The following is a 22,512-nucleotide window of genomic DNA, read 5'->3' as shown; positions in this document are numbered from 1 at the left end:
AAGCAAAGCGCTCAGGAGCCCTCAGGGAGGACAACCCCCAGCCCCGCCCGGGCCTCACAGGCCTGGCAGATCACTCACCGGGGTCAGTGGAGGGGCACCTGCGGATGGTGAAGATCTGCCCCAGGTCCTCGTCTTCCTCCGGAAGGCCCTTCTGCAGCCGCTGCAGCTTGCGCAGGCTCTCGCTGCGCTGGTGCTTCATGGAGCGCACGTGCTGGATGAGGTTCAACTTGGCCTTGGTGGAGTAGTTGCACAGGACACAGTGGTAGTAGCAGCTCTCGCCCTCCACGCCGCTCTCATGCTGCTGCAGGTGCTGTGAGGGCGAAGAAGAGGGGCACGCCTTGGGTGAGCCACGCGAAGCCCACCGCCGCCACCAGCCCACCCCATCCCGCGTGCAGCCCGATGCTAAGAGGCCTCAGAGGGCGTGCTTCGTGTTCCTCGTGGACCCTCCTCCAGCAGCTCTCTGAGGACAGGCAGCAAGTTGTCCCTCGTTCCCGTGTTCCCCAGGAGTTCCCTCCCCTGTGGCTTTTCACAGTACTGAAAATGCTGATGGATCGGACCTTCCCCATAATACCGGTTTTCCTGGCACGGTAATTAAAGGTTCCCCTTTCGCTCTCCAAAGCGTCCTGGTTTATTGAGATCAGGGGTCAGCAAACTACAGCCCTTAGGACAAACTCAACCTGCTGACTATTTTTATAAATAAAGTTTTAATAGGACACAGCCATGTACGTGACTTTACGAACTGTCTACGTCTGCTTTCAAACCACTACTGTTGAATAGTCACAACAGAGACTGTGTGACCTGCAAAACCTAAAATATAACTCTCTGGCCCTTTACAGGAAAGTTAGCCAACCTTTGCTTTGGGTCACCTGTCCTGTCCTATATAGAATCCTAGTTCAGTAGCACAGAGCCAAAGAAGGTGACTCAAGTTTCTGTATTTATAACTATAGTCTATTAAGAGAACCCAAAATTAGGTTTCCTGTTGGATCAAAAAAAAAATGACAGAGAGATAAATTTCTCCCAAGTAGTTCCCTGTCAACACCTCAAGGTCATTTTGGCTTAGTGCACAGATGGTCAACATTACACTCTATATTGTGTTTGTGCAGACACAGTACTCTGATTCAAGGACATGGAAGCCCAAGACTCCGCAGGAAGCAGGCACACACAGCATTCATGTTAGGGGTGCGAGAACAGTAGAGGTCATGAAAATAGCAGGCCCAGACTTCTGTGCCTAGAAGACGTAAAGATTATGCAAGGAAAAAATGTGTAACCTTTTCATGCCTCTTTGAGAATATGAACAAGGCTATGGACCCGTTTTACTAACAGTGAACTGACTGTCTCTCAGTATAGAAAGGCCATCTCCTTCAGTACAAATGACTCATTTTAGGGGAGGAGGGAACTTTTATATTGTGTGCACATAAAGCAGGGGAAACAATTCCAAAGTGCGTAAGTGTCTGAACCAAGGTAACCCAGCTAGTTAGTGGAAAAGAGAGACCTAGAACCTGACTCTCAGCATCCTTTTGGAGAAGGAGAGTCAGATAACGGAAGTTTTTTATGTGTTCACATCGTCTACTGTCCTTCCCTCCCTCTCCTCGCCCTCAGCCCCACTCCTGTCCCCAGAACCTGGTCCAAGGAGTACACAATAGACGCCTTGGAACTGCTTTCTGCTGCTCCTTTCTGAGCTGCACTCTCATTCTGTGCGACACCCATGCCTCCATAACTGTTTCTGGTCCTGCGTGGATATGTTTCTTGTCCAGATTATAATGAAAGGTACTGAGAAAGAAGAGCAATTCAAATGCCCTGCAGTATGCCCAATACTGGAAATACCGGAGTGGCCCTACCAGCATTTCCTCTCGAATGACACGGCTCTGAGGCTCATGTGCTCACATGTACATGTCCAGCGATCACTGAAAAAGTGTAACAATTCCAGAAGCACGTGTGTTCCTTATTGCAAGAGGAAATATGAATGCATCTACTAAGTGTTACAGAAAAACCACTGTGGGGAGGTGAGCGGGGGCCAGGCCCTGAATCACGTAAACTGGCTAAACTCGTCCACAGTAGCTCTTGCTCTGGGGCCAACGTGCAGGAAAGAATGCAAAGGGCTCCACAGGCACCCAGAGAGAAACAGTCCCTTTCCCCCAAATGGGTGACTTCACACAGTCAAGTGCACGGCCTTGGAACTAAACAACATTGCCACCGTCAACAGCTGTCCTAGAGCCATTTCACAACCAGAAGGAATTTGAAGAACGAGCGAGCTCCGTGTTAACTGTTTAAGACATTACGGCAACGGATAATTAAAAGCTACTTTTCTTAAAATACATTTGAGCTGTTTTGTTTTGTCTTCTTTTTACGGTTATCTTTGATGTGCCTCCTCTGAGATAAGGCGCTTGCAGAGAATTTCACGAAGAGGGAATGCACCAAAGCGATGTGTTCTGGAGGCTACAACCCTTCCTTCCAGAAGGAGGGTCTGATGGACTAGACATAAAGGAATAAAGATGAGCATGCCCACATTTATTCCCCCTGACCTGTCTATAGGGCCCCCCCAAAAGCCAAAAATTGAACCAGGATATTCCTATATTCCTGGGAACGAGGGTCTGGCTTGCGATTGAGGCGCAGGAAACTTGCCCAAGAGCCAGGAACTGCTGTGTTAGGTCACTACGGCCACAAGAATGATATTTATTAAAGCTTCAACGAAAACCGACTGAATAAAAGATAACAGGGAGAAGAATAACCATGGAATCCAAAGCCATAAGTTCTATTGAGGGATTGTGGTGGTATCATAAACTATGAAACCAGAGCAAGAATCACTAACACCTTAGCCCCAAATTCCCATTATCTCCCACAAAACAGGATTTCCTTGCAATAGGCACTGAACTTTTAAACATAAACATTTAATATGGGCGCGAGGGTTCTTTGCGAAATGGCTGGGGTTTCCCATCTCAGAGCCAGAAGAGAGGATAACTTGGCCAGAAAGAGTTGGATGGGAGGTAAGATATCACATCTTCTGTTCTCAAATCCATGGGCTCTTTCTTGGGTGATAGGGCTGTGTGTAAATTCTGAATTGAAATAAACATCATACTGGGCACTTTGCTTAAAAAATTACTGATAGGATGAAGATATTCCAAACTCACTCTACTACACTTGAGCTCATGGTGGTATGGTACGTACCAGTCTCTCGTGACACCAGGAATTCTTCTGCCACTTGAGAGCCATTTTGGAAGGGATGGGCACACACCACAAATGGTGGAGAGAAGGATGAAAGGAAGCAAGGCAGACAGAGGCACAGCCTCTCCCACTTATCCCACTCTGGGGAACATTTAGCGTCCTCTTCTAGAGACTTGCACAAAAGCTTCGTTCGCAATTCCAAGCTTGCTTTTGCACTCAAGTTCATTGTCCAGACACACACACTAATGCAGAATAAACTATTCCCCGGTTGCTAGGAATCACCTACTTGTAAAGGTGATGTCCCAACGTAAACGTCCTTCCGCTCACAACCTAAATCTCCCGATGTCTACCTGAATGTGACAGATCCTGTTCTCACCAAATTCTTAAATTCCCGCTTGGTATTTCTCAGGCTGCCCAACCTGGCGCAAACAGAGGCCCCAAGCTAGCAGCAGGCTGCTGACCTCTGTGACCTTCTCCACACCATCTGGTCATTTCCCAGGCCATGAGTGGGGCAATGCCCTGACCCTGTTGGCCAGACACCCTCTCCCTCCCAAGGGGCAAAGGCCTCATGCCCAGAATTCCACCCTTGGAACTGGTCTAATAAGAAGCAGCAGGAAGGGGTGGGGCTGGAAGGGCCTAAGAGGACTCCACAGGGGCAAGTCAGTCAGCCAAGGACATGCTCTCTCTGCAGAAGAGAGTGGATGTTTTCATTTGGAGAAGGAGGGAGAATAATTTGTTCCTGACCCAGCTAATTAGAATACCCTCAATTGGGATCACAATGTATTTAATTAAATTCACTGTAATATAAGAAGAATCCACCAAGGCACAAATCCCAGTGGAGCATCAATAAAGGAGCTGCCTCCTTTCAGAGTTCTTGCTCTCCTCGCCAGGCAGGAAATGTGTCTCCCATGCAAACCCTCAACTACCCAACCCTCTCGGCCTCCATCACAGAGCTCTCCCATCCTCAGGGAGGGGGACCCAGGTTTTGTTTTGCATTTTCCATTTTTCTTTACTCTGTTCAAGATTCCTATCTGCTCACCTCTGTCAGCTCAGGTGTACAGTTTAAAAAAAAGAAAACAAAACAACTTCAACTGTGGTTAGTGTGCATGCGTGCTATACTTGGGCCCAAGGAAAACTTGCTGCTGAACCCACTGGGCAGGGTTTGGTGCTGGATTGATTCTAAGTGTCTACAACACATTAGACACCGTGCAAACACACTTTCCCCCAACACACACACAGATTATGCCTTACCCTAGGTGCGTAGCCTACAGACGATTAAGGCAGTGGTGACTTAGAGAGGATATGCCAAGGGATATAAGGAGGGCATCCTCTGGCTGCAATACCAGTGTGAGAATATACCAGCTGGACCACTGAAAATCACGGACTCACTAGACAAAAACTAGCAACTGCCTGCAAATTAATAATGAGGAAGTATGACCAACTAGTAAATCAAGAAATGTCAATCAACCTGGCTAAACAAGAGTGGCGACTGAGGTACACGCATACTCATGCAGTCCCACCAGGCTTTCCCTGTAACCGTGAATCAGCCTAAGGTTTTCCCGGATTTCCCTCAATCTCACGGACTGGTGTAAAAAGTGCCTGCAAAAACGCTGCGTTATCTGAATGGCACTGTACGGTCCTTTCCACTGAAAGAAACCTCTACACTTGGCAACAGGATTTACTTTCTGAAAGTTCCAAGATGTACAGCGACCTATGAGAAGGAAATAAGTATCCAGTTTGACTCATAAAGGGAAGCAGAAAAAGAGCTCAACAATCTCGAACTTCTCCAAATTACCCCCAGGCAGCAGAGAACAGAGCGTCCTCACCGCCAGCAATGAGGAATTTGACTTACACACATTAAGTGGTCAGCACCTTGTGCTGGAAATGATCAGAGTCCTTTTCCTGCACCTCTGATCTTGTGGGAGTTATTTATATTTGAAAATGCTCGTCCCACCTCGGTTTAGCTGGAAACATCTAATGTCTCACATCTTCCCTTCTGGGTCTGCGTCTGGGGGAAAATCTTGGAAAAGAAAAGCCCTCGCTGCAAAAAGCGGTGCCTCCAATAATGAACCTGGCATGTAAAGCCAAGAACAAAAGCAGATTAATAATTAAAAAAGAAAGGAAAGAAAAGAAGCCAGCCACGTTACTTTGTGGGACTCTACACCCCATTAATATGTTACACTCGCTCACCCTGGCCAATGCCTGAAAGTCAAAGAGACGAGAAGAGGGCTCTTGTTAGAAAATAATTCATCGTGAAAATCAAAAAAATGTGTTCCTGTTACTTGTTTCCCAGGAAAACTAACCAACTTCTGTCAGAGAACATTGATTTCTATAAATCTGGTGGGGCCCCGGCTCCCTCCTCCTCCCCAACAATAGGAAACTTCTAACATCTGGTTCTTCATGCATGGAATGTAAAATATTGATCAGGTTTTGTCAAAGCCTCCTCTTTAAAGCAGAAATGGACAAAGTACATTCTGACACTGACACACACACACACTCACACACACACACACTCACACACAGGATTCACAAATGAAACTTCTTAGGGAATAACACCTGTTAATATAAACACAGGCACGCACACCCACCCCTCTCATCACACTTTTCTGTGCACACAGCACAACTCCGTTCCAAGAGCAAATGGAACAGTGAAGCTCTTTGATGGAGTAAAACGGCTCCAGGCATCTCTCTGAGCAAACGGGCTACCCCAGGGGATACCAGCCGCCTCTTTCAGAACAGAGAAGCCCCCCAGCGGGACTCCAGTAGGGCCCCTGGAGACACCTGTCAGGGCTCTGATGCGTATCTAGGCAAGGGCAGGTGGAAGGGCCTCTCAATCCATAAAAAGAAGGTCCCCGATGGAGGAGCCGCTGTACATCGTGCCTCTGGAGGGAAAAACCACTAACCACAGCACGCCAAGGACTCCAGCTTCTCCCTTTGGGGCAAGAACTATAAAAATCTCACTAACACTTCCGTTGAAAAGGAATGAGAAGATGAGGGTCCAGAGCGAGTTTGCTAATTCCCCACATCATAACATGAAATAAGGAAGAAGTAAGGGGGTGTTTATTCACCACCCTTCCCATGCACAGCATTTACAGCTGAGGAAAAACCTTCTCGAACTTAATCTTCTCCTTACAGCCCCATGAGGTGGGTAGGTTTTGGGTCCTGTCCTTGGAGGAACCCAACGCTCAGAGAGGTCGTCACATAACCCCCCAAAACTTCCCGAAGTGTGGAAGAGGCAGGACTGGAACCTGGGACTCAAAGCCAAGTTCACAGCCATCAAGTTACGCTGCACGGACCACGGCGGGTTCCAGAACACAAGACTCCCCAGACCCAGCTGTTCACCTTGAATGCCTAAAAAAAAGGAATTGTTTCAGGTGTAATGCAACCAGGATTGGAGGAGATGAATTTTTTAATCAGGGGGTTGCATTACAAAGTTTTCAAAGTTTTTAATCAGAGTTTGTGTTACAGTTCCACATTCAATATCACATTCTTAGGAAGGATTCTAGAAGGTCAACCTAAATATATATGTACTTTCTGTTTAACGTTGGCTTTTCATCCACTCATGCCCTCATCCTTGGCACATGCTAATTTAGTCCTATTTCGCTGTAGGAGCCCTGCAGACGCCAAAAGATATAAGCCCAGAGCACGATTTACAAGAGAAAGTGAAAGGAAATAAAAACGTTCCCTTAGATCAATCCATCTGCGTCGCTCTGACCTATTTTCTGGTTTCTAGGCCAGGTTCCTCAAGCCCTGGATCAAGCCATGATTGTTCGCTCTCAGTATCCAAGCTCCAAGGCTGAGGTGGAGACGTCCCAGCCCTGCGTCTCTTCCCTCAGGTGAATGACATTTCCTGATTCAAAAGTCTCAGTACGAGTGTTTCCCTTGAGAGAAGTAGAGTAAGTTAGTTCTAGAAGGAAAAACATAACAGCATAAATCTACTAACCATCTATATAGAGGTTGTACCTGCCTTGGCTTTCAATCTTTTCTAGGAAAAAATCCAAACATGGACCGTTGTGGAACGTGATGCCTTCACATGACAGGTTTGATTTCCCTCTGTTAGGAAACCTCCAGAAAGGAGAGGAAGCTCATCCCTAGGTAGGGTCTCCCTAAGGAAGAGGCCCGTCAGAGCGTGCGGGCACATGCAAAACGATGGTCGCATGAGTGCCTGCATAGGGAGCTCGGAAGCAGAGGGAGGTATGTGGGTACATAAAACAACAAAGTGGGTCCCACAAGGCTCACCTCAACCTGACCGCCCTCCGGAAACTATCTAAAGCTCCTGGGACCTGAATGTTGTCCCTTCCCTAGGAGAGTGGATGGGTAACAGTCACTTTCTTCATTCATGAAGATGTACTTCTTCCCTAGCACCGCTTACCACCTCTCCCAGATGTAAGCCCCCAAACAAAAATGAAGGCCACCGTGCACACGCTACTCTAGCCTGTTCTCATTCAACTCCATGTCAAACTGCTGCCAATAATGGTGGTTTAGGTGCACTCTGGATTAAGACAGCATGATGGAAAACCTTCGCTCTGGCTCTCACTCACTGTGCTACCTTGGGCAAGTTATATACACTGTTGGGCCTCAGTTTCCTCCTCTGCAATATTGGGACAATAACAGAACTTCCTCATAGCACTGCTGGGAAGATCCAATGGGATAATTCCTCTCAAGTGCTTAAGATAGTGCCAGCTGCACTGTTACCCTTCATAATAAATAAGGTTATCATTACTATCACTATTTTTCAAATTAGTTAAGCTTTGGGATGGACATGAACATCAACTAAATTTACTTATTTGACATTTCCTTCCTTATAACCATTCTCCCACCCCAGCGCCAAAGAGGAATTCCCACTCAACAAAAAAAAAAAACTGGGATACACAGAAATTATGACGCGGAAAGGACACTGAGCACACACGGGGCCTACTTCTTTCTTAGAAGGATGCTTAAATTTTATTTTAGGTTACTTGTCCAAGGTCATGCTGCTGATGCAGGCAGAGGCTGGATCCACACCACAAGCCCATGTCCTTGCCACCAAATCTTATCTGTTTACTGAACCTCTTTGTCTACCAAGGCGCGTGTATAATGAAAACCCAGGATCGTGTTCTTTATCATATCGGCCAACATCCTGTGTGACAACCAGGAAAGGAAGGAAAACTCCGCTGAAAGGGGTGGCAGACACCTCCCTGGTTCCCCCCATCCACTCTGAAGGATTTGCTTATTTGTATCGCTTAATCCCGTGACAGTCAACGCAGCAGAAAAAATACTTGCCTGGTGGTCAAAACAGGTGTGTGACTTCATCTGCAAAATGGAGATGTTTATACTTGCCCTGTCTTCCTCAGAGGCAAGTTTAAAAACCACATGAGAAAACATGGGTGGAAAATCCTTTGGAAGATGTGAAGGACTGCCCAAATATTTGGCACAGTCGTTGTCTTTCTACCTCGAGCCCAGATTTGGCGTCCTGACTTCTGACTGGCAGCTGCAGCACCGTGGGCTTGGTTGTTAATGAGGCAGACAGGGTTCCAGCTCAGTGGTTCTCTAACTCTAAGCGAGCGTCAGAAGCACCTAGGAGGTTTGTCATGCCACAGACTGCTGGGCCCGCTCCAAGGGATTCTGATTCACTCAGGCGGGGGCCCAAAAATGTGCATTTCTAACCATCTGCCATGCTCATGTTGCTGGGACCACACTCGGAGAACGGCTCCTCTGGCTTGGACAGTAAAGGTCACGGAACAGAGACCCAAGTCAGAACACACACAGAGATTACCCTATAGAAAGGAAAACTCCCCGGGCCTAAAATCTCCGCACCCGCCTTTTCCCAAAGAGTATTTCAGATTCTAACAAACTGCACTAGATAAATCATGCCATGCCCGCACACAAGAATTCACCTTTTTAGTGAAAAAGTCACACGGAAGCAGCTGCCTGCTACTGGTCTGTCCCAGATACTTCATAAAAGTCGGAATTGGCTCTATTCATCTTCCTCTCCCCTCTCACACCTGCAGTCTCAAATTTCCTAGGGCTGTCACTGAAAGCGTGACTCTTGACGGTGAGGCATGAGGCATCACTTTTTCCTCCCGAGCTCTGCGCCCTGCTGAGCGCACCTGTCCAGATGTCTTGCTGGAACAGGGCCCACAGAAGACTGTCAACCAAATACGAGAAAAATAAAATGGTCTTTAAAATTCCTCCCACGCTCTTGAACTTTCTGGTTGCTGCGGCTGCGGCTGCTGAGAGCATGAATTTGGTGCTCAAACCCGGAGGCTTTTCATGAGTTCCCACAATTTGCTGACAAATACCCTCATCACCTTCGTTATGAGAAGAGATGCAGGCAGCCAGCATGAGACGCACAGGGGGCAGTGAGCACACACACAGGGCTGACTTCTTCCTTAGAAGAGGTGCTTAATTTTGATTTCATTTTTCCCTTGAAAGAGGAAATGGGAAAGCGATGAGGCAGGAGAGAAAAACTCTCTCTAAACAAATGCCTCTGACGGGGCTCATGAGGTGGCTGCTAAGATTTTTCACCGTTTCTCCCCTAAACTCCATGGATTTTGTTGAAGGTTGAAGGAGATAGTTACACTCGTGGGAATAGGACAAGGGACCAAGACAGTGAAAAGAGAAAAATGCTTCTTTGAAGAAGTAGAGCTCAGTCTGAGTCGAGGCCAGGAGAGAGTGGGCCGCAGAGTGAACAGCCGCGTGGCGACTGGGGATACAGTTTTGCGAATGATGACATGGCTAGTTTCTCTGCCCTGCTTTCGGGCTCCCCCCCCTCATAAATAACCCAGACAAACACCCTGTGCACTGAGTTTTGCTCTCCCCCCACCCCACCCCCACTTTTAAGTCTCATTAAAAGCCGATATTGTTCGGCCTCAAGATGGAGAGCTCAGCATGGATTTTACTGAACGTTAAATCAACCAGCAAGCGTAGCCAGCAAACTCTGTGGCACTTTAACTTTAAATAATGCAATAATTATTGAATTTCCTTTTTATAACTGAAGTGCTGGAATGTAAACAATGGGGCTGTAATTGCAGGAAGGGGGGATCAATAGCGGCAATCGTTTTCAGCCATGTTAATTGTAAATACAATTGCTCCAAGATGTCAGCCTTGTTCTTCTTGCTCCCAGAATCATCCTAACGGATGACAGAGTCCAACTTTCCCATTACAGCTGTTCGTTCCTTTAAGAGGTTCTCAATCAGGTCTGATCAATCTGTCAAGATAATGCATGGAGTAAGTAAGACTCTTCCAAACACAGGCTCCCAATCAATAGCCCAGACGAGCTTAATGAGGTGGGGCTAAGGCCCAGAGGGAGGTAACAGCCCCCAGCTTGCGCCTCGGTTTGGCAGGCTGGCTTCCTAGCATGGTCCTGGTAAACAGATCAGCCCTTAATGAGGACATTAGTTATGCATGCTTCAGCAAGCAGCAAGGCACCCGTCCCTTGGGACAGACGGACAGAAAACAAAATAGATTAACAGAAAACAATATGGTGCCAAATTAGGTCTAACTGAAGACTTTTCCCTCCTTCTCCTGCTTTCCTTAATTGTCCAGCAGAGTGGAGGACATCAATTAATCATTCCAATGGGCAGGAAGCTCACAAGCTGGGGCATCCATTGGTCTGGAGGGTCTCTGGGTGTCTGCTGGCCTCCCTCGGGCTGTCACTGAACACGAGAACCCTCATCTCCTCAATGCCATTTCCAGACCACAAGGGGTGTCTCTCACAGACAGGTCCTAGAACCAACCTGCAGGAGAGAATGAACACAAGGCTGAATCTTGAAGTCCGACAGCCACACTGGGAGGCCGGGGGACCAAAGATGGACGACAACAAAATTGCCACTCCTCATGGCTGACATCCGTTTCTGAGATCAAGTCTTAGTCTTGAGAATGGCTGCCCCCCCTACAGACATGGAGGTGGAAAGTCAAGAGTCTAGAATCCCATTTCACACGGCCTGGCACCTTTGCAAGTCGCACAGGCATTGCAGGAGTCTGAATTCTCACAAGGATAAGCTGGAGGGCTCCGCGGTGCGTCTGGAGAACTGGCTTTCCTCCCTCGGAGGCCACTGTGCAACTTCACATCTGTTCTTGCTGTGAAAGGTTGCTTAGAGCGCCCACTGTGGAGGTCCTCGAGAAAGGGTGAAGCTAAAGGAAGGTCCCACCAAGAACACAGCAGTTCCTTTCCCCAGGGGATGCATGGCTTAGAGCAGGGGCTGTCCAGACCCTGGCCCCCGGACCAGCAGCATCAGGAACCCCTTCACACCCTGACAAGACCTACAGGAACTCTGGGGTAGGGCCCAGCAATCTGGGTTTTAACAAGCTCTCCAAGCAACTCCGATGCAAGCTCATTGGCTGACCTGCCTTAGAAGGTGAGTGAGTCGGCAAGTTGGTCCTTTCTGGGTCAGAAACAGTTTAATGCCCAAGAAATATCTAGAAATCAAGACATTTCACTGAGGTTCGGATCAAAGCCCACCACCCACCTGCCAGGGCTCTGGGAACAATGCAACCAAAGGAATGAGGCCCGTGTGAAAATACCATTCTATTAATATTAGTTGGAAAAGTGCACGGAGTGGGTCATACCACTTAACTTTAAAAGTGACTGGTCTTGTATTGTTAAGGAAGTAAAATGAGAATAGCTGGGTGTTTTTAATGGTATCGGGATGAGCAGAACAAAAGAAAATAAACATACAGCTGGAGAGATCAGCCCTCTCCCTCGTGCAAGGGCCGGGTTCACAGGCCACTCCTTCACGTGTCCCTCTTCTGGCCCAGAGCCCAGGGGCAGCAGCCTCCATGCTGACTTATCTTACAGTGTCATAAGCCACACCTTGCCCCTCCGTCACACCACGACAGTGTCTCACAGGCTGGAAGACCAAGCTGTCTGTTTCTACCTCGGTGCCCAGCACAGCTCTTGGCCCACAGCCGGTACTTCAAAACTGCTGCCTGAAAGTCTGAACGAGTGAGGAAAACTCTCGCGATGCTCCTTTGTTACTCCTGGTCTTTAGCTGGCCACTGAAGACCTCTCTAATCCAGTCCAAATTCCCTTCCTCCATCTCCAATTCCAATCCGCCACTCCATTCCACTCTCCCCAAAAAAGTGAGACTCCAGGCAGTTCCTGCCTTATCCACCCCCTCTCCTCTTCCTGGTCTCTGTGCCTTTCCTGTTCGGAAACCCTTCTGAACAACCTGTTCACCTGCTGAAATGCTGCACACCTTCCCGGGCAGGTAGATGGCACCTCCATGTGGACTTCTTTGCCCATCGACGATACCTGAGCTGGAAATGTCTCCTCACCTGTGGGCTCCCATAGCACTAGGTCTTCCCCACCGGGGTCACCATTTCTTTGAGCATACACTTCCCTGGACTTCCCTGGACTTCCACATTCCTTGATGACCAAAATGGGAGGTTGGGACTGAGAGAATAAATATGTTCGCTAATAGTTACTGCTTGTTTAGATAAAATGCTATGGCAGGATATAATTATTATAAATAGCTGTACTTAGTGACATAATTTTTTTTTTTAGTATATAGATACCAAAAGTGCTTCTCCTTCCCTCTCTGAATCTGCCAAAATGTCCCCCCAGCCAGAGGACAACTTAGCCAGTCACTGTCACTCTGTCCTTCCATTTCGTCTATATACCTAGCTGTATTTACGTACATGTAATACTCCTATGCTCTTTTACGAGAGCTCTTTTTCTATGAAACCGACAAATAACTACAAGGCAGGTATACTGAGACACATCTAGAACTTATAGACCGTCACAGACGACAGGGACCACACCACAGATACCTCTCAGGGGAAGTAACTCGAGCTGTCAGAACTGCGAAGGAGTTCGCAGTGTCCACCACACCTTTACAGATAAAAAGAATTTAGTACACAGTTGAATTCTCAACATAAAATGCCTACAAGAGTCAATGGAGTGATGTGACAACGCTCAGACATCTGAAAGGTGGCGGCCGAATGGGTACTCACTCCCGGAACTCCTGGCCGAGCAGCTTGCCTGTCTCCAGGTTTGGACAATCAGGATGAAGACTTGGTTTGTTTGTACATACACACACATACACCCTTAGGTTCTCCCTGAATTTCTTGTCCTCCTATAGGACAGAGGCTGCTGAGAATCGCTGCTGGTAGACCTTAAGGAACTGGTTGCATCTTTCACTTGCACCAATTGTCAAATTTTGGGATCTGTGAGGAAGGGACCATTCTCCACGTGGGGTCAGAAGCTGAATGCTCAGCTATGTCACTTTCCCTATTCAGTGTAGGCCCAAACTCCAGGGTCCCCAGGCCTCTGCCTGGCTGGCCAGCCCCGTTTACAACAGACCCTCCCCAGGGACTTCCAAGCAACTTGGTCTAACGATGCTACCTCCCAGTTCTGCTCTCAAGCTCCCAACGGAATGTGGCTGCGAGGCCCGTCAGTGAGACGTTTTTTTGTAAAACTAGTTTGAAACGGAGACATATAGGGAGGATTTTCATCAGCCAGTCCACACTGACCAAGACATCCTCTCCTTATATTCAACAAGTTCTTTCTGTTCCAGCAGACCCAAGCACCAGCGATGCGATGGGGAGGGCCCACAATAGAAGATGATGGTTTACAAAACCTGCTGGAGAACCACGAGGTACTTTCTTCAGTGAAATCCACGTTCTAGAAAACTGCATCTAAAAGACTGGCAACTGGGAAAATTTCTCGGAGCAAAATGGTGCGGTTTAGAGGAGGCTGGAGAAAGACAGGACAAGAGAGAGGGTGGCTAAGATCCTGCCAGCTCTAGGGCACCGGGATGCTAACAGCAGGCGTTATGCACGTTAGTAGTTAAAATGTTACTGGTGCGTGGTGACATCTGGACACAGACCTGCCTGGAGTGTCTTCCTGCGGTTACGGTGTAAGACGCAGCCAATCACTAACCGCCGCACTGATTGGCAGGTGGCATCTTTTTGGAATCTCAAATCCAGTAGCTTGCTCTGTATTCAGACTACAGATACTTTTTAAGTAGGTATGTTAACCTTTTTTTTGTTTGTTTTTAAGGAGGGCGCAGCTCACACTGGCCCAGTTAATAAGTATTTTAAAGGTTTAAGTGTTAAAATACAAGTTTTCAATGACTTTTCCAGATTACTCTGTGACAACTTAAGGCCAAAGAAACCAACAGCCAGCCCCCCTCTTATGGTAAGAGCTGTATTATTATAGTGGTTTTTCTACTATAATCCCGCTTTGGATTCATTCATTCATTCATTCACCATCTGTCTGTCCAAGCAAGCTTCTTGTCTCCTCACACAACAATGCAGGAATGAGTAATCTTCTCCAAACAGTATTCCCATCATTCTCTGTACATGAGAAAGGTCCTCCACTGTAGTGTCTCACCACCCACTACTCCCCCGCACCGGCCTTGTCTCCAAACAGCTCTACTGACCCTTGGCCCTTCAGTGGCTGCGCGCGTGTGTGTGTGTGTGGTGGAGAGGGGTACAGGGGTGAGGCTGGCGCACGGCATGTCCTCCCGTGTGGACTTCCATTCCAGGTCAGCCAAACTCTGCTCCCTCTTTTGACCATTCTGTCTCTCATGCCAGTTGTTTGCGGTGCCTCTTTCTCCTCTCAACTCAAAGTCTCCGTCTCTCAGCACATCTTCTCCCACCGATGCCCTAGGTACTGGTTGGCAGCTGTATGGATGGGGCATATTCCCTATGAGACTGGAAGGATCCTAGAGGCAGGAACCATGTGCTTTCCTACTGGACACACAGTAGTCAAGTCATTCCACAGCAAGAACACGGGCACGGATGTCGGTAGCCATGCCGGTGAGCAGGGCTCTGACACTAAGCTCCTCCTCAGCTGTGAAATGGAATAACGCCAGCACGCAGCCAGGGGCCAGGAGGCTCTGGCCAGTAAATCAACATAAACACCCTTCTTGAATGGTCAAGCAAAAAAAAAAAATTTTTTTTACGTTGTCTAGTGAGAATCGGTTGGAAGGGGCACTTGAGGACTCAGAAAGCTTTTCCCACCATCTGATTTCATTGGGGTCCTCAGTCTACACAAAGACGAATTAATTACTTGATCGCCCCTTCACTTACCTCTCTAATGAAATCATCGGGTTTTCCCGGGGAAGAACCTGTTAGAAGGACTGGCTTGCCTCTGGGTGTGAGCCCCGCTGGTGCCAGCTGCACTCCCCAGTGCCAACATGACTCATGAAATGACACAAACTGCCAGCGGGCTTTGTTATTATGTGACCTTCGGCAAGTCACCCGTCTTTCCCGCTTCAGTGATAAAATCTGGATGGCAACACTGAGAACCTACTTCATGCATTATCGTGAGGAATGACGATGGCACACAGCTAATAACGACTGGGAAGCACTTTACCTTTGCAGAGAGCGGTGCTACTTAACATTTGGAGTAACACCCACTGCTTCAGGTTGAGGAAGCGTCCGATTTTCGCTAAACTGAAGGCTGCTCATATCCACTGATGAGCAGTGTCTTTCCCATAGAAACGTTGAAAGCTGCTCAGTCTACTGAATAAAATGACTAGCAGTACATTAGGGAAAAGCTGATGCAGGTTTAGTTCCATGAGACCAGGGTCATTGCATTCAACATCTAATAAGCAAATTCTTAAGATCACAGAAATAAACCGGAGCCGACAGAGCTGACAACTGTAGTTTTAAGGATGGTCGAGGTAGAATGATTTTTCACTCCGTATTTTCCCCAGAATTCATAAAAATACGGCCTCTAAGAAAACATGTTTCTATCATCTAGGCCGACGGTCAGCCAACTCTTTCTATAAATATCTGGACAGTAAATATTTTAGGGTTTGAGGGCCAGACCGTCTCTGTCACAACTGTTCAACTCTGCCTTCATAGCACAAAAGCTGTGATGGAGAACATGTACAAGAACAGGTATGGCTGTGTTCTCATAAAACTTTATTTATAAAAACAAGTGACTGGATGGATTCTCCCCTTTGGCAGTGATATGCTAACTCCTGAGGAAAAACTTTGTGAAAAATGATTTAGCCAATCATTCAGAGTATCAACGAAGAACACACACACACACACACACACACACACACACACACACACACACACTTTGTTAACCAAAATAAGTTTCTTCCAACTTGTTAAAATTCAGTAAATGCCAGGCTTGCAAACTTGATATAAAAATAAGCTGTTTCAAACTGAAGGTCAACAGTAATTCAAGTACCGTTTAACTCTGAATTATGACATGACTCCAAAACAATTAAGCTTCATCCCTTGTTTTCACGCTTTTGAACATAAGATCTTACATTGTAAGTGTGTTCTCCAGTCCACAGTGAATAACACCATATGAGTAAGAGTTAAGGTTATATATTTATTCAGAAGTAAACAATACCTGTAATTGAATTCAACTTTCAACTAACCCAATGATAGAATTACCAACAACAAAAAAGTAGGGCTTCTTCTACTGGCTCTAGTAGCTGAAAAGAACCCAGGTTTAAAACAGCGAAGGAGTAAAACAAAAAGGTGAAGAGTTAGGTCCCTGTGTATCCTCCTACATGCCATGCTTTTATTTTCTATGCACCTCTTAAGAGGAGAATGCTAGCGATGACCTTGATATCCAACAACACATGGTCAGAAAGTCTGGGTTTCGAGGGAAAAAATAAGCATTCTCTCCATCATACCATCTACGTGTATCTAGCCCTGCACACACTAGTGGAGAGATTCTAGTGGACTAGAATTCTAGACCCCAGTGGACTAGATCCTAGTGGACAGAAGAGTTACGTCAGAGATGGCAAACTGGCACCAAGTGGGCAGCCTGCAGGTAAGACCTGTATAACTCTCGGCGTTTTAAAACATTCTTAATGAATGATTAACACTTTAAAATCTGAAAATTTCCCATGCAACTGAGACTTTCAAATTCTATGTAAAAAAAAAAAAAAGGTACTATCTGCCTGTCCGGGCACCACAGCCCCTCACGCCAACATTTATCTTGGTAAGATGGGGCGGCCGCTCTCCAGGCCAGCATGAGGTGGCCATTTTAGGTACCTGCACGGCCCTTGGAGGCACCTGAGTTTGTCACCACTGGTGACATGTGTGCCATGTGTAAAAGAACATGGCGTGCAAGCAGGGGCCACGGAAGTCAGCCCCAGATCTCCTCATTCTGGTTCAGGCTTGGTCAGACCACACGGTGCTACCCTGTGAGTAATACGGGACAAAGATCCCCCTGAAAAACAGCACCTCTTGTCTGAGCTGCGCACTGCAAAACAGGAAGCAAATAGCTGGGCTCCCCCAGCCTCAGGTGCAAAAGGAGTTCAGGATGGATGTGGCTTCATGAGGGAAGCCAACTCAATCCTGCCACAGGAGTTAATATTTGTTAATTGGTAGGAAAAGGTAAAATTAATGAGGACATTAACATAGCTATTTAAAAACAGCTTCATGTTTCTCCCATTGTAACACATGGAACTATCAGGAAGTAATTGAGGGAAAAGGACACTGTCAATTCTCAATTATCTGCATGAATGAAGCGCTCAGTGACACGGATAATCCAAGTCATTTACATTTGGATTTAGAAAGTAACATCTTTTTCCTTCAGAAAACTTACCTTCCTAATTACAGCTTGCCGAATGTGAGGTTGAAATCAGTTTCCCTTCTCTGCCAGAGAAGAAAGAGATGGGGCGGGGGGGGGGGCGGGTATGAGAACTTCTGGGGGGTGTCAGACCTGCCACAGATAACCCATGGCACACAAAAGAGGACTAACAGTGGCTGCCCACCACGGTAGCCCGGTGCCACATGTGACTATTTTAATTTAAATTAAATAAAACTAAAAGGTCAGTTCCTCGGTCACACTAGCTACATCTCAAGTGATCGGTAGCCACACGTGGCCAGTGGCTCCCGTGCTGGACAGCGCACACACAAAACTCTTCCATCATCGCAGCAAGTTCTCGTGGACGGCACTGAATTCTAGATCAACGATAACCTCTAGTTTCCTGGATTCAGTAGAAAGTTGGGGGTGGGGAGATGAGAATGCAGGAGATGCTTTGCAGCCACTTTTACAGAAACAAAAGGGAATTGTAACACCTGACTCTCTCAGCTAGTTTAATTTCAAGCCCGGTAATGGAAACTCTGTCTAGGGAATAACACAAAAAATAAGCATTCCATTCTAAGTAAAATGAGACTTTTTAATTAACAAAGCAGAAAATGAGTGGATAAAAGGTGAGGCAGGAAAGCCTGATTTTAAGCAAACATTTGCCTTGGGGTACCTGCGCCTAGTATGTCCACACAGCCTGGGAACTAGCAGTAGGTAAACAAGGGGAGACCACAAGCCCGGAGGGCCTGCTCGGGAAGGTGCCAGCTCAGGTGCCACTGGGAGCAGTGTCAGGCCCAGTGTCACTTCACATCCTCATTAATTATCTTGAAAGGAGAGGGTTAGTAAACAGCAAGTTAATTAAATTCTCAGATGATGCTAATTTGGGAGGCTTTAGAAAGACTAGCAAGGGCAGAGGCAATATAAATGGGACCTGGATGGGTTAGAAGTCTGAGTGGAAAATAAAATTAAGCACTGGCTAAACAAACACCACTTTAAATAAATCTCATGGAAGAGCCAAAATCTGACCGAAAAGGGAGTTTATTTGGAAAATAGTTGTGCTAAAATGAAAAGGTTTGCAACGTCGAAGGCATGTAATCAGAATGGAAATAAAAAAGGCTTTTTAAGACTTTTAATAAAAATGTTTATGTGCACTTAGAAAAAAGGGCTGGAAGGAACACCAAATGTTAACAGTAGTTGCCCTTGAGACGGTGTGACCACAGAGAACAGGAGGCGGGGTGGAGCTTCCACTTTTTACTTCATAGTCTTCTAAAGTGAGGAAACATTTTTGAACAAGGATGTATTGTGCGTTTGGGGTTGTTTTTGTTTGTTTAGTTTGAAATAATTTCATATGTATGTGTACAGAAGAGCAGCAAAGATAGTACAGAGTCCCCAAATACTCTTCACTCAGCTTCCCCTAATATTAACAGCTTACCTCTTAATATCTGGAACACTCGTCGAAACCAAGAAAGTGACATACCCTTTTTCTGTTCAAGGATCCCATGTTGCACTGAGTTGATACGTCTCCTAATCTGAGAAGGTTCCTCCGTCTTTCCTCATCTTTTGTGACTTGGACACATTTGAAGAGTGCTGCTCAGGTGTTTGTAGAGCTTCCCTCAATCTGGGTTTATCTGATGTGTTCTCACTAGACTGAGGCTACGGATTTGGAGGAAGTACCCGTCTCATCGTGTCCTATCAGGGGTACATGACACCAACGTGGCTTTTCATTGGGCACACTGCCCCTGATCACTTTGGGAGGGTGGTGCCTGCCAGGCTCCTGCACTGACAGGTTTACTCTTTGGCCCTTTCCACACTTGATTCAATAGAAGTATGTCACTAAGTCTAGTCCACAGTCAAGGGGAGGGGGACGAAGCTCCACTTCCTGGTTATTAGGTTGTTAAATTAAATAAAATATCTTGTAAAAGGGATGGTTGGATAGCTCAGTTGGTTAGAGCGTGAGCTCTGAACAACAGGGTTGCCGGTTCGATTCCCACATGAGCCAGTGAGCTGCGCCCTCCACAACTAGATTGAAGACAACGAGCTGCCGCTGAGCTGCTGGAGGGTCGGCCAGATGGCTCAGTTGGTTAGAGAGGGAGCTCTTAACAACAAGGTTGCCGGTTCAATTCCCGCATGGGATGGTGGGGCTGCGCCCCCTGCAACTAAAGATTGAAAACAGCGACTGGACTTGGAGCTGAACTGCGCCCTCTACAACTAGAAGTAGATGGAAGGACAGTGACTTGGAGCTGATGGGCCATGGAGCAACACACTGTTCCCCAATAAAATTAAAAAAACAAAATTAAATACTAGAGCTATATTATTGAAAAATAAATACTTTGTGAAAGAGATAAGCTTCTCCTCATGCAGACAGAAGTATCTCATGAAAATGTTCTCTCTCAAGATGGAGAGCTGTGGTCTGTTTTGAATGCTTAGATTCCCAACAACACCACCGATGAAGTGATGCTCACAGCTGCAAAGCCCTCGCCACATGCCAGGCCCGGAACACTTTCCTATGTGAACTCATGTAACCCTGACCACAGCCCGAGGAAGGCAATGTCGCGACATTACACTGGCTGACACCAAATTACAGATGGGGAAGGTGGCGTCAAGAGGGTGAATCACTCGCGCATGGCAACAGAGTTCATGTGGTGGGGGCAGGATTCGAAATCAGGCCGCTCGGCTCTGCGACCATGCTGTCCAGAGAGCTTTCCGTTATCCGGCTCCTCAGTACACAGTACTTCACGACAGTCAAGCAGAGCAGCAAAATATAATTCAGAGAGAAGAGTCACTTGGGGCGGGATGTCTAGAGGTACGCGGGACAGAGGCTTCTCTGGAGAGAAGCATTCGTTTGTGACCAGCGCTGCAGGTCTAAGGACTCCCAACCCTGCAGAAGACAGTCCTCCTTTATCTCTGTAGTGTGGCAAGGAATACAGAACGCCTGAGCGAGTCAAAGGAACGCTCTCCTGACAGGGATGGAAGACGCTCAAAACTCAGGGGATACTGCTTACTGACATCCCCGGCCATTTGTCCCAGAGACCAGCCCGGAATTGTCTCCCCCAATAACATTTACTTCCCCTACTATTCTGAGGGTTCCCCGTGGCAGAGACAGCAATAAAGCACGGAAGTCAGGTTGGAGCAAGTCTCTGGCTGTGGGACGAGAGGATGCTAACACAGAAGGAGACCGACAACCCAGACAGAGAGGAAAGGGTGGCCCATGCACGGCCCCCGGCCCCCACCTGCGAACATCTCAATGTGTGCTTGTTGAATAACCCCAACTGTCACATACCTCATGCTTTGACATCAAAAACAATGAAATGAGCTGCTTCTAGAAAAACAAGGAAGGAACCAAGCAGGTTTGGATAAGAACTGCCACGTTCGCCCAAGCAGTCCACATTACTTAATCCCCACATTGCGTTCTCCCGTTATCCTTTGCCGCAGAGCAAACACGAGGAAGAAGTGAGCGGGAAGCCAATGGCTGCCCACCCCACACTGTCTTCTCCAAATATTTGGCATTTGTGTCTCCTCCGTGTCACCCAGGCTCTCTAATTGTGTCAGCGACAACAACGTGCCTTTAAAATAGCACTAATAATAAAGACCCAATCACACAACTGTTACTAACACCACATGGATCCCCTCTCACGAGTGGGCACAGAGCAGATCTTCCGTGAACACCTAGAATCACAGAACGCAGAGACAGAAGGGACAGGCCTCGGTGCTCATCTCAGCGGAAGTTCCCCAGATCAGCAAGGTCAGCCTCTGTTTAAACACATTCATCCAGCTAGATCTTAAAAAACAGAAATGCCTCCTCTCAGAACAGAGTCTCAGTGTGTGTTTGAAAAGTATATACAGTATATGCTAATTTTATTACATGCAGAGGTGTGTGGCTAACAGCTGCTGCCATCTGAGTGCTTACTATGTGCCAGGCACAGTTCTATTAAGGGCTGTTTCTAAAAGAAACAGGACACAGCCCCAAATAACAGCTTATCATTTCAATGACTGCTTTCCTATGTGTTTCAATGTTTTAACTCATCCAGAAAAAATAAAATAGTATTCAAGACTGGAACATTTCCTGATTTTTAATGGCACCAGTACCTGACAATTACGGGCTGAAGCATTAGAGGTGGCAAAAATCTAAAATCATTTAAGCAGGTGTTTGTAAGCACTTAGAAAAGCAATGAAATTAGAATTAAACGTAAATTCACTGAGTACAGAACAAAAGACTAACTTCTATTTTTCCTTAACTCTCCCCCTAGTTTTCCCCCCAAATAATGTCACTACTGCTGTTGTGACATTAATACTGAACTGGTAGATCAGAGGACTATGAGAGGGGACTTACTGACATTTGATTTTGTCTCTCAGGATATCCTTGAGAACAATCTGCAAAGAGGAGAATCTAATTCTCGTACGGTAAGGTATCTTTGTACTTAAGAATTTGGGCCCAAAGGACACTGGTCAGGAAATAAAGTCAACCTGGAGGAAAATGTCTACAGTTCATAATTATCTAATTGGACCTCTCTTAGAGATAGGAGTCACCCCCCCGAAAAAAAAAAATCTAAAAGTCACAGAGAGGAATAAGCAGGTAAAACTAAAAACATTTTAAAAGATGACTGATGAGAAGTATTGTACTTAAAACCAGGCAGTGTAAAACTAAAATAATTAAAACAGTTCTGTATGGGCCCAAATCAAGGCAAATAAATGAAACGAGAGAAAGTCTAGCACCAGATCCAAAGAATTTAGTGTGTGCTATGGTAGCACTTCTAAGCCCTGCAGGAAAGGGTGGGTGGATTGCCTAGTAAGTGGGGCTGGGACAGATAACTAATTGAGAAAAAAACAAACACAGAGAGATCCTTGCCTCACAA

At 46.7% G+C, this 22,512-nt stretch overlaps 1 protein-coding gene across 1 annotated transcript in view; it reads right to left on the bottom strand.

Moving 5' to 3' along the window:
- Positions 1-22,512, bottom strand: part of ZFHX3 (zinc finger homeobox 3) — a 231,494-nt gene that overhangs the window by 95,538 nt on the left and 113,444 nt on the right. Inside the window, 1 exon segment of the mRNA XM_033127097.1 lies at positions 79-310. Within this exon segment, the coding sequence (XP_032982988.1) occupies positions 79-310 (232 nt within the window).

The sequence above is a fragment of the Rhinolophus ferrumequinum genome, chromosome 15 (genome assembly GCF_004115265.2).
Source record: "Rhinolophus ferrumequinum isolate MPI-CBG mRhiFer1 chromosome 15, mRhiFer1_v1.p, whole genome shotgun sequence".
Classification (NCBI taxonomy): Eukaryota; Metazoa; Chordata; class Mammalia; order Chiroptera; family Rhinolophidae; genus Rhinolophus; species Rhinolophus ferrumequinum.
Note: the sequence above shows the minus strand (reverse complement) of the source record. Positions and strands in the feature narration are given on the sequence as shown.